This window comes from Cyprinus carpio, chromosome B11, assembly GCF_018340385.1.
Source record: "Cyprinus carpio isolate SPL01 chromosome B11, ASM1834038v1, whole genome shotgun sequence".
NCBI lineage: Eukaryota > Metazoa > Chordata > Actinopteri > Cypriniformes > Cyprinidae > Cyprinus > Cyprinus carpio.
The window spans coordinates 5,036,131-5,047,744 of NC_056607.1; the positions used below are offsets into that span (position 1 = coordinate 5,036,131).

At 39.2% G+C, this 11,614-nt stretch overlaps 1 protein-coding gene across 1 annotated transcript; it reads right to left on the bottom strand.

Moving 5' to 3' along the window:
• Nucleotides 1–246: 246 nt before the first annotated feature.
• Nucleotides 247–5,396, bottom strand: LOC109098885. The gene is made up of 3 exons (XM_042733621.1): nt 5,262–5,396; nt 1,883–3,152; nt 247–780 (listed from the first exon to the last, which is right to left on the bottom strand). Exons 2-3 carry the CDS (start codon nt 2,963–2,965, stop codon nt 481–483), a joined length of 1,383 nt encoding a protein of 460 aa, XP_042589555.1. The 5' UTR covers nt 2,966–3,152; nt 5,262–5,396; the 3' UTR covers nt 247–480.
• Between the last annotated feature and the right edge of the window lie 6,218 nt (nt 5,397–11,614).

Genomic DNA, 11,614 nt, shown 5'->3' on the forward strand with positions numbered 1-11,614 from the left:
CCGTTACTCCAGTCTTCATGTCCTGTCAGTCTGTCACATGATACTTCATAAATAATTTTAATATGCTGATATGGTACTCAGGAAACATTTCTTATTATTATCAGTGCTGAAATACATTGTGCTACTTAGTATTTTTGTTGAAATTATGATACGTTTTTGCTGGATTCTTTGATGAATAGAAAGTGTAAAAGAAACGCATATATTTGAAATAGATTTTATTTCTAGCAGTGTAAAAATAAATGTACTGCCACTTTTGACCAATTTAATAAATAAAATATTGTCTTTAAAAAAATATTTATTTATTTAAAAAATAAATAAACTCACTGACCCTAAACCTTTGAACGGTAGTGTAATTGAATTGGTTACATTGCAGTTACTATGTATACAGTTATTTGCAAAATATGGTGTTTACAATGAAGACAATAGAAAAGTAAATAAAAACGTTAAAAAAAAAAAAATCTACAATATATGACTTAGCCTTTAGCTGCTTAGTTCAGGAGCTGTGAAGTGTCTCTTTCTTGATTGATGTTTTTTCTGCATTGTGGGGTTGTTTTCGGCATGAATCTTTGGGACCGCGTGATCTCCACCAACTTCAGCTAGGCTCTGATTGGCAGGCTGAGATGAAGATGCGGGCATATGCGTCAGTGCCAGGCACACGTCACCCACCTTTAGTTGGCGGCATTGCAGTCTGCAGGTTTGACTTGTATGTTGAGGGTTACAGGAGGACCAGCCATGACCGCAAACGAAGAAGGGCAGCCCTTCACTCACCTCCAGTGACAACTGAAGAGAAAATGTAAATATTTTAAAGACATAATTCTCCAGAAAATGACAAGTGTGTCATAATTTATTCCTTATGTCCATCCCTGTTTTTGTTGCATTAGGAGCCAATGAGCTTGCTGCTCAACATTTAAACATTTGGCCAGTGTTTGCTTAGTAGTTTGCAGCATGCTTCAGAAACCCTCCACCTTCTCCAGCTTCACCTGTATAGATCTGCTAAGGGTAATCTCATTTATTTTAATAGTCATTTAATTTATGCTTCAGCTGGCCACCCTCAGCTCCACCAGAATGCCTTCTGCAAAGCGACAGAGAACCCAAAGGGCAGAAGAGGAGGATTTAGACTGTGAGCTAGTGTTTGTTTGGGGATTGTGTTTTTCTGGTTCTTCTCTCCAGACCAGCGGGGGGAGCTCCTCTCTTGTTTGTTTTTTACTTTCCCACTTTGGTTTTTCAGGCACAGCATGAGTAGAATGGTTCAAATTGAGCGGGTGGTAATGGGTGCACTGAATATTGTTTTAAAAATATTCTTTATTAGGATATATGTAATAAAGAACCTAGAAGTGAGTTGTTTTTCACATCATGATTATCTGACTTTGTGGTACTGTGGTACTAACCCTACTTTTTTTTTTTTTTTTTTGCATCAGCAGCCAATGAGCTTTGAGTTTTCAACATTCAAACACTTGGCCAGTGTTTGCTTAGTATTTTGCAAAATTCCTCAGAAACCCTCCACCTTCCCCAGCTCCACCTGTATAGATCTGCTATGAGGAAATTTCATGTACATTATATGCACAGCAGTAGTATTTCTTACTAGCTCACAGTAGAAGCATGCCTGTGGATGTATTGGCAATCGCAAGTCTTGGTACTTGCTCTGCCGCAGCAGAAGCAGCAGACCAGATCTATTCTGCCAAGACCAAACACATTAACATTGCCAGGTATTTTATCATACTAATCTTTCTGAGAGTTGTCATGACAGAATTGGGTTCAAAACGCAAAAATAGCCTAGGCAGGACATATTTTCTTTTGTGTTTTACAGACAGTTTGAAAAGTACGATTTAATGATTCTTTTAAAATCCACCGTGCATCAAATCAGGAGTATTTTCTTTCTTACCTGTGAGTGGTCATGCTCAATCTCCACACGTAAACATGAGAGCGTTGGGGTCTGTGAGGGAGTCATCTTCAACACAGTGAAACGCTTCAGTGTCAGCTCAGGATGTAACTGAGCACACCGCTCCAAATCCTCCATCTTTAAATCCTCCACCCGCTTCAGCCGGCCGCCCTCGAGCTCCACCAGAGTGCCTTCTGCAAACCGACGGAGAACCCAAAGGGCAGAAGAGGAGGATTTAGACTGTGAGCTAGTGTTTGTTTGGTGATTGTGTTTTTCTGTTTCTTCTCTCCAGACCAGCAGAGGGAGCTCCTCCCTTGTTTGTGTTTCACTTTCCCGCTTTGATTCTTCAGGCACAGCATGAGTAGAGTCCTTCAAATTGAGCGGGTGGTGATGGTTGTACTCAATATTGTGTTTAAAATATTCTTTATTAGAATCTGTATGTAATAAAGAACCTAGCAGTGGGTTGTTTTTCACATAATGTCTCTCACGATCCGTTTTAGAGAAGATTCTATAACTTTGTGGTTCGTGGTACCAATGTGAATATCTCGGTCTCTCTTTTTGCATGTACATTTTGACTTCCTCATTTGGAATATCTCTTCTAAGAGTATCCCTAACAACCCCTCTATAAAGATATGAAGCTGACAATGGGTCAATTTGTGGATTATGCAGCTTTCTGAAACCTTTGACAAGTCCATGTCCTACTTCTGGAGTTAAATAACTCCAGTATGAAGTGCCCCTTCCAATACTGTGCAGCGTATTTGGGTCGCTGACAAGTAATTTCGATGAAGGTGGTAGATATCTACTGCTAGTAGAGTTCAGACTCGGTGAAGGGTGCATCTGATTTGCTCCTATAACACATGAGAGGTTTGGGCTTGTGACAGAGCCTAAATCATACCTGTAAGTATACAAGTTAAATCCATCTGTGACAACATCAGGCATGGATTCACGTACTTGTCTAGATCTTCTGTATAATAAATCCTGATTCCAAAAGGGTGAAGGGGTTTTAAAAATGGGTTCGGATGGCTGTTCATTTGGTACGGAATCCCATTTTTCTAAGTCTGAGGAGGAACTTGTATTTTTTGCCATGAGCACAACAAAGATCGTGCAGTATCACATCTGACATAAATGCTGTGCTGTCCTCCTCTTTCTCTCGTTAAAATGATTTGTTTAGTAGTTGTGGATAAATGTCAATAACATTGCGTTGTTTATAGTGGAAATTTGCTTATGGGGAAGAATGAGACCATTTGAGATGTTATCAGAAAACGCTGTCAAACTGCAAAAGAAAGAAAGAAAGAAAGAAAGAAAGAAAGAAAGAACATTTTAAGTTTAAAGATAGAGTATATTATAAGGTATAAAGTTTACTATGTTATGCTTTTATGCCTGCATGATATTGATGTTGGTTATAAACTTCTCTTTTAAAAAATATTACACTACCACTTCTTTCTTTTTTTATTGTACACTGTGTAGGATGCACATTTCCTTAGCGCCCCCCACCCCCTTTTTTTTTACATTTTCATTTTCATTTATTTTAAGTAAACATGAAACATTTAAATAACCATCGGGACACCACTTTTGATTGTGAAATAAATAAATATTGTGGGGCATTATGCATGCAAATATTATATTTCTACAATAGAAATATTGTGAAGCTCCTTTTGTGCAATGCAACATGCACGCCAATAGGTGTCAGTATAAAGTCTAAGACCACTGTTGTATCAGCCAATGAAACTAACTAAATCAAATGAACAACAGTAGTCTCTCAACAGTCTATGCATCAGGTCACCAAAGTGTAGACTCGTCAGAGGTCAGTAAGGGTGCAGGTGCCATAAAAAGGGCCATGTCCCCTCTTGTTTTTTAATCAAAATGTAAAAATTTGCAGTGTACTGTATGCCAAAGACTGGGAAACTACAGTTGATCCCCCTTATTTTGAATTGCTTACCCTCCAAAAAGTTCACTCCATTCTAGTATATAACGGCAAATTGTCACAGTTCAAATTACCGGATAAAATCGAGCCTCATCCTACATTTTCTCTCACTGAATATCCTGTTTCACTCAGAAATGAGAAAAAAACATTTTTTTTTAATAAGTACTATCAAGGTAGTGTAATTTTGATTTGACATAAGCTGCTTAATTTATGGTGCTTTATTAATGTTTCTGAATATTTCCTTTAACTGCTAATATCATTATTTTTTTTGTTCAAGTGTAACCCTGCAGAAATGTGTTGTATACTTTCCAAGTGTGTCTTCGCTAACAATTTGATAGCTTAATGGTACACTAACAACAGCATTCAACAGCAGATGAACTGCCTCGCTCCAGCTTTTAGTCTACAAACTTCAGTCTGCCCCCAAGTCAGGGCGTTTCTATGGCAACAAATTTTCCATAATAACAGTGCATGTTTGACCATCACGAGGGTCAAGAATAAAATAACTATGGCAAGTAGGAGATGTTACAAATGGAATTAAATGAATTAAGAACAACCCAATCTTTGTTAGATCTCATTTCTGAATGGGACGCATCTGGTCCATTACAACATTTCTTTAGATTTTCACCCCAAATGCAGTGTTAGACTTACAAATGTTTTCAATTCCCACGCTGTCAGAAAGACATGCTTATTATACATTATCAGCTGAGGTATAAACTGTGGAAAGAGGTATTTACCTATTCAAACCCCCCAGCTGTTTATTCAAATGAAATGATGTCATACAGTATTTATAGCCCTCAATCTACACATACATTTTTCTGGTAATGCTATACAGAACATTAACACTATTTGAATAAGTGATAGGCAAATATAAGAATTGCTCATTTCTGTGGGACAGTGGATATATTTTTTTATGCAAAAAGTGAATATTTGTCATGGAATGTCATGTGCTCAAAATTAATGTAACCCTAATGAGCTGAACGATCCAAGAATTCACCTCAGTTCTGCAACCCATCTACAGCATGATAAAACTATTCGTGGCCAAACAGTTCAAGAGGAATTCTAAATGTCTAAAAATTCTAAATAATAATAATAATTCTCTGTGGTCTATAGCACATAACAGCAAAATACCGTGCATATTGTTATAGAGGAGGTTCTGACTGTGGTAATATTGTACTGCTCCCTCTAAAGCTAAATATACAACTGTGCAATTCTGTGCAAATGAAATAATGTAGGCTGACTTATGAAAGCAAAAGTGTTATGAAATAAAAAAAAATGAGCTTTTTAAATAGTAGTTTCATAACAACATAACTTGTGCTTAATTACATTTACATTACTGCAAATAAAAAACTTATAATAAGCAAAATTCTAAAATGCAAATTTTTGACTATATAAAAGGAAGTGTCAGATATAGAGAAGTGCCACTGCACACAACACATCAATAATAAAAAAAGACCTTACCTTCAGACACCCCTTGCTTTACATAACATAAAGGTCTGTGCTGTTGAAATGCTGTGCTTCCAGTTGTGATGCTGACTTGCATATAAACTCTTATTTTCATTCCTCCTACTCTCTCTCAGTTTCTCCCACTCTCCTCTCAACTCTGTCTGACGGCTGATGCTTTCATTCTCTCTCTCTCTCTCTCTCTCTCTCTCTCTCTCTCTCTCACACACACACACACACACACACACACACAGAGAGAGAGAGAGAGTCACTCTTTTCAATATATTTTGTAGTGTATGTAGCTACAGAGTTGATTATTTACACAAATGTACAGAAATGTAAATTGCAAGGTTGCTAAGGCTTTCTGAGTCTCTGAGTATATTATCTGAGTATATGTTCCTGTGCAGTTAAGGTGTTTGTGTGGTTTTTTAGCACATCACTAAGCAGTTGTTAGTGTGCTCTGGGCAGTTGCCAGGGAATTGTGTGTTAAAAAGTACAGACTTTGGTTCCCGTCGGTACTGAAATGTAAAAAAATGTTATGATACCAGCATTTCCTGTGACCTTTTTGAGCATTGCTGAGCGGATTCTTAAACACCTCTGATTTGTCCATTGTGTTCACACACTCAACACATATGTCTGTGATTGGCTACAATGATCATCGCTTCACGCTCTTAATGATTATTATATTTGTTTTACATTATGTAGATTTTTTCTGGGCACTCAAAGTGCTTTACATAGAAGGGGGTAATCTCCTCAACCACCACCAGTGTGCAGCATCCACCTGGATGATGCAATGGCAGCCATACTGCACCAGAATGCCCACCACACACCAGCTTATTAGTGGAGAGGAGACAGAGTGATGCAGCCAATCAGTGTATGGGGATGGTTAGGAGGCCATGATGGTCAGAGGCCAATGGGCGAATTTGGCCAGGATGACGGGGTTACAACCCTACTCTGGGATTTTTTTCAATGACCACAGAGTGTCAGGACCTCAGTTTAACCTAGTTTTCCCAGGAGGTCTCCCATCCAGGTACTGACCAAGCTCAACCCTGCTTAGCTTCAGTGGGCAACCAGTCTTGGGCTGCAGGGTGATATGGCTGCTGGCTCTTCACCGAACGATTGAACACATACACATGGCAGCAGGCCCCTAATATATCTGCTCATAGACTGATCTGCTGATAAGACACGGCTTTCAAATGTTCTCGTATGTACAAACCTGATTCCAAAAAAGTTGGGACACTGTACAAATTGTGAGTAAAAAAAGGAATGGAATAATTTACAAATCTCATAAACTTATATTTTATTCACAATAGAACATAGATAACATATCAAATGTTGAAAGTGAGACATTTTGAAATGTCATGCCAAATATTGGATCATTTTGGATTTCATGAGAGCTTCACATTCCAAAAAAGTTGGGACAGGTAGCAATAAGAGGCCGGAAAAGTTAAATGTACATATAAGGAACAGATGGAGGACCAATTTGCAACTTATTAGGTCAATTTGCAACATGGTTGGGTATAAAAAGAGCCTCTCAGAGTGGCAGTTTCTCTCAGAAGTCAAGATGAGCAGAGGATCACCAATTCCCCCAATGCTGCGGCGAAAAATAGCGGAGCAATATCAGAAAGGAGTTTCTCAGAGAAAACTTGCAAAGAGTTTGAAGTTATTATCATCTACAGTGCATAATATCATCCAAAGATTCAGAGAATCTGGAACAATCTCTGTGCGTAAGGGTCAAGGTCGGAAAACTATACTGGATGCCCGTGATCTTCGGGCCCTTAGACGGCACTGCATCACATACAGGAATGCTACTGTAATGGAAATCACAACATGGGCTCAGGAATACTTCCAGTAAACATTGTCGGTGAACACAATCCACCTTGCCATTCGAAAACTCTATAGGTCAAAAAAGAAGCCATATCAAAACGTGATCCAGAAGCGCAGGTGTTTTCTCTGGGCCAAGGCTCATTTAAAATGGACTGTGGCAAAGTGGAAAAATGTTCTGTGGTCAGACGAATCAAAATTTGAAGTTCTTTTTGGAAAACTGGGACGCCATGTCATCCGGACTAAAGAGGACAAGGACAATCCAAGTTGTTATCAGCACTCAGTTCAGAAGCCTGCACCTCTGATGGTATGGGGTTGCATGAGTGCGTGTGGCATGGGCAGCTTACACATCTGGAAAGGCACCATCAATGCTGAAAGGTATATCCAAGTTCTAGAACAACATATGCTCCCATCCAGACTTGCATTTTCCAACATGACAATGCCAGACCACATACTGCATCAATTACAACATCATGGCTGCGTAGAAGAAAGATCCGGGTACTGAAATGGCCAGCCTGCAGTCCAGATCTTTCACCCATAGAAAACATTTGGCGCATCATAAAGAGGAAGATGCGACAAAGAAGACCTAAGACCTAAGTTGAGCATCTAGAAGCCTGTATTAGACAAGAATGGGACAACATTTCTATTCCTTAACTTGAGCAACTTGTCTCCTCAGTCCCCGGACGTTTGCAGACTGTTATAAAAAGAAGATGGGATGCCACACAGTGGTAAACATGGCCTTGTCCCAACTTTTTTGAGATGTGTTGATGCCATAATATTTAAAATCAACTTATTTTTCCCTTAAAATGATACATTTTCTCAGTTTAAACATTTGATATGTCATCTATGTTGTATTCTGAATAAAATATTGAAATTTGAAACTTCCACATCATTGCATTCTGTTTTTATTCACAGTGCTCAAAATGCTTGTGGGAAATGCTGGTATCGTCAGATTTTTTACATTTTAGTGCTGACTACTCCCGAAGTTGGTACTTTTGACAATGCTTGCTATGCAGTTACTAGGGTAGAATCCAGGGTGTTGTTAAGGTATTCTGAGTTTACAGAGAACATGTATAATAGTACATTTCAAAACAATTGCTAGGATTTTTCGGTGGTATCTGTGTTGTTGGTGGTTGCCAGGGTATTCCTCTGCAGTTGCTAGGGTGTTCTGGGCTGTTGCTGTGGCATTGCTATGCATTTAACAAGATGTTTTTTAGCATGTTGCAAACTTGCAATGCAGTTGCTGGGATATATGCAAAGATGCTGGTGGTTAGTTGTGTTCTGAGTTTTAATACCGTTGCTAGGGTGCTCTTGGTCATTGGAAGGATGTTCATGTGCAGTTGTTAAGATGTTTGTGTGGTTGTTCACACATTGATAAGCAGTTGCTAGAGCATTCTGGTGGGCTGTCAGGGCTTTTGTAATGCGTTTGCTAAGGTGTTGTAGATCGTTACTGTGTTGCAATGCAGTTGCTAGGGTAGAAGCCATGGTTTTGTCATAAGGGTACTACAGTGTTCTGAGGTAATGTTCATGACTTTCTAAACTGTTGCTAGGATTTTTGGGAGTTGTCTTTGGTATTCTGAGTGGATGGTTTAATGTTACTATGGCAACACAAGGCTAAATAATTGCTGGGTGGTTGCCAGGGCATTGCTATGTAGTTGCTAAGGTGTTCTAAGTGGTTGTTAGAGCTTTTCTGCATGGTTGTTAGGGTTTTGTGTCTCGTGCAAGAATGTTGCTATACATTTGATGTGTTGCGAGTGTTAATTCATAGCTATGCAGTTGGTAGGGCAGAAACTAGTGTGTTGTCATAATGTTGCTAAGGAGTTAACAGTAATGCCTTTTTAATCAGTTGTTAGCATTTCTTTGTGGTATCTAGGGTGTTCTGAGTTGCTAGAGATTGTGTGTGGTTGTCAGGCCAGTGCTTGGTTGCTAAGTTGTTCTGAGTTTTCTATGTTTAATAAGGTGTTATTAGTGCTTGTTAGTCATTGCTATGCAGTTGCTAAGGTGTTCTGAGTGGTTGTTAGGACTTTGCTATGTGGTTGTTAAGGTTGTCTCTTGCAAGAATATTGCTATACATTTAATAAAGTGTTGTAAATGTTTGTTAGTATGTTGCTATGCAGTTGCTAAGGTGTTCTGGATTGTTGCTATGGGGGTGATAAAGTCTTCTGATTGGTTTTTAGCTCATTGCAGTGCTGTTCCTAGTGCAGGCCAAATTGTTGTTTTATGGTCTCTAAGGTATTCTCTATTAATAATGTTAATACATTTCTAAAGCTGCTAGGATTTCTGATAACTCTGTGGTGTATCTGGTGTCCTGGACTGTTAAAATTATGTTACTTTGTGGCTGCTAAAGCATTATTAAGAGGCAGATGCCAGAGTCTTGTTATATGGTTTTTGAGCTGTTCTGATTGGTTAGTTGAGCTTTGCTTTTTGGTTGCTAGGGTTTTGTGTCTTTTGTGTTGCTAGTTGCCATGGTGTTGATAAGGTGTTCTGACTACTTTTTTTGCATGTTGTATTGCAGCTGCAATGGAAGATGTCAAGGTGTTGTTATATGGCTGCTAAGGTATTCTTAGCATTTTGCTACGTGGTTGCTAGGGTTTATTGTCTCAGTGCAAAGGTGTTGTTATGCAGCTGATAGTGCTTGTTGTTGCATTCATATGCAGGTTAGGGGGTTTCCAGGATCTTGCTGTGTGGTTGTGAGTGTGTTTTCTGCAGTTATTATGGTGTTTTGGAAATGAGGTAACAAAATATTCTGGGTGGTTGTTTGGGTGTTCTGAGTGGTTGTTAGGTTTTTTCAAGTGGTTATTAGGGTGCTCTGAGTGGTTGTTGTTGTTCTGAGTAATTGTTATGGTGGTTGTTAAGTTGTTCTGGGTGGTTGTTAGGGTATTCTGGATGGTTGTTAGGTTGCTCTGGGTGGTTGTTAGGTAGTTCATGGTGGTTGTTAGGTTGTTCTGAGTGGTTGTCGTTGGTTACTAGTGTGTTGATACTGGGTAACAAGATGTTCTGAGTGGTTTTTAGGGTGTTCTTGTTGGTTATTAGTGTGTTGATATGAGGTAACAAGGTGTGCTGAGTGATTGTTAGGGTGTGCTGAGTGGCTGTTAGGGTGTTCTTGTTGGTTATTAGTGTGTTGAAATGGGGTAACAAGGTGTGCTGAGTGGTTATTAGGATGTTCAGGGTGGTTGCAAGGGTGTGCTGAGTTTTTGTTAGGGTGCTCTTATTGGTTAGTGTGTTGTTATGGGGTAACAAAGTGTTCTGAGTGGTTGTTCGGTTGTTCTGGGTGGTTGTTATGGTGTGCTGAGTGGTTGTTAGGGTGTTCTTGTTGGTTATTAGTGTGTTGAAATGGGGTAACAAGGTGTGCTGAGGGGTTTTTAGGGTGTTCGGGGTGGTTGCTAGGGTGTTCTGAGTTTTTGTTAGGGGTGTTCTTATTGGTTAGTGTGTGTTGTTATGGGGTAACAAAGTGTTCTGAGTGGTTGTTAGGTTGTTCTGGGTGGTTGTTATGGTGTGCTGAGTGGTTGTTAGGTGTGTTCTTGTTGGTTATTAGTGTGTTGAAATGGGGGTAACAAGGTGTGCTGAGTGGTTATTAGGATGTTCAGGGTGGTTGCTAGGGTGTGCTGAGTTTTTGTTAGGGTGTTCTTATTGGTTAGTGTGTTGTTATGGGGAAACAAAGTGTTCTGAGTGGTTGTTCGGTTGTTCTGGGTGGTTGTTAGGGTGTGCTGAGTGGTTGTTAGGGTGTTCTTGTTGGTAAGTGTGTTGTTATGGGGTAACAAAGTGTTCTGAGTGGTTGTTCGGTTGTTCTGGGTGGTTGTTAGGGTGTGCTGAGTGGTTGTTAGGGTGTTCTTGTTGGTTACTTGTGTGTTTTTTTTTGTGTGGTAAGGTGTTGTGATGGGGTTTTTTTGGTGTTTTGTGTGTTTTTTTGTGGAAGTGTAAACTTTTCAGGAAACACATGTACTAATAAAAGTTGTATACACTGAATGCACTGTTAAAAAAATCAATAAAAATAAAAAACGAGTAAGTGTCCACCAAATACGTAAAGCTATTGGTGCAGAAATGATATATTTCACATTTAATAACATTAGTGGGCATCAGTTACATTGAAGATTATGTCCATATAATTGTACATCATAATATGATTACATTTTATGCACAACAGATCTCATGAAAGTACTCCTTTTAACTGATGGGACTTCACATTATCTCATTGCATGTTTTTCCTAACTGGGTCACATTTTACATTGTTTTTCACCCACCAGATTTAGACCCAAACAACAGCCAGACGTGTTAATATTATCAGGGTAACCCGTCTGCACTTTTGCTTTATTCTGCTTGCACTTGAAACGTTAGTGACATGCTGAGGCCACAAACACTGAAGTGAAGCCCACACACAGTCGCAAGGATTCTCTGTCTGAGTCATATGAGAGATCTGTAACACCGCACAGCCCTCCAAACACACACATTGCATGCATGTCAGTCTGGATTGTAAAGATAGATGTGTGTGTGTGTGACATTTAGAAAGAACTAATGCTGATACAATCATGTTTTCCACACATCCCACA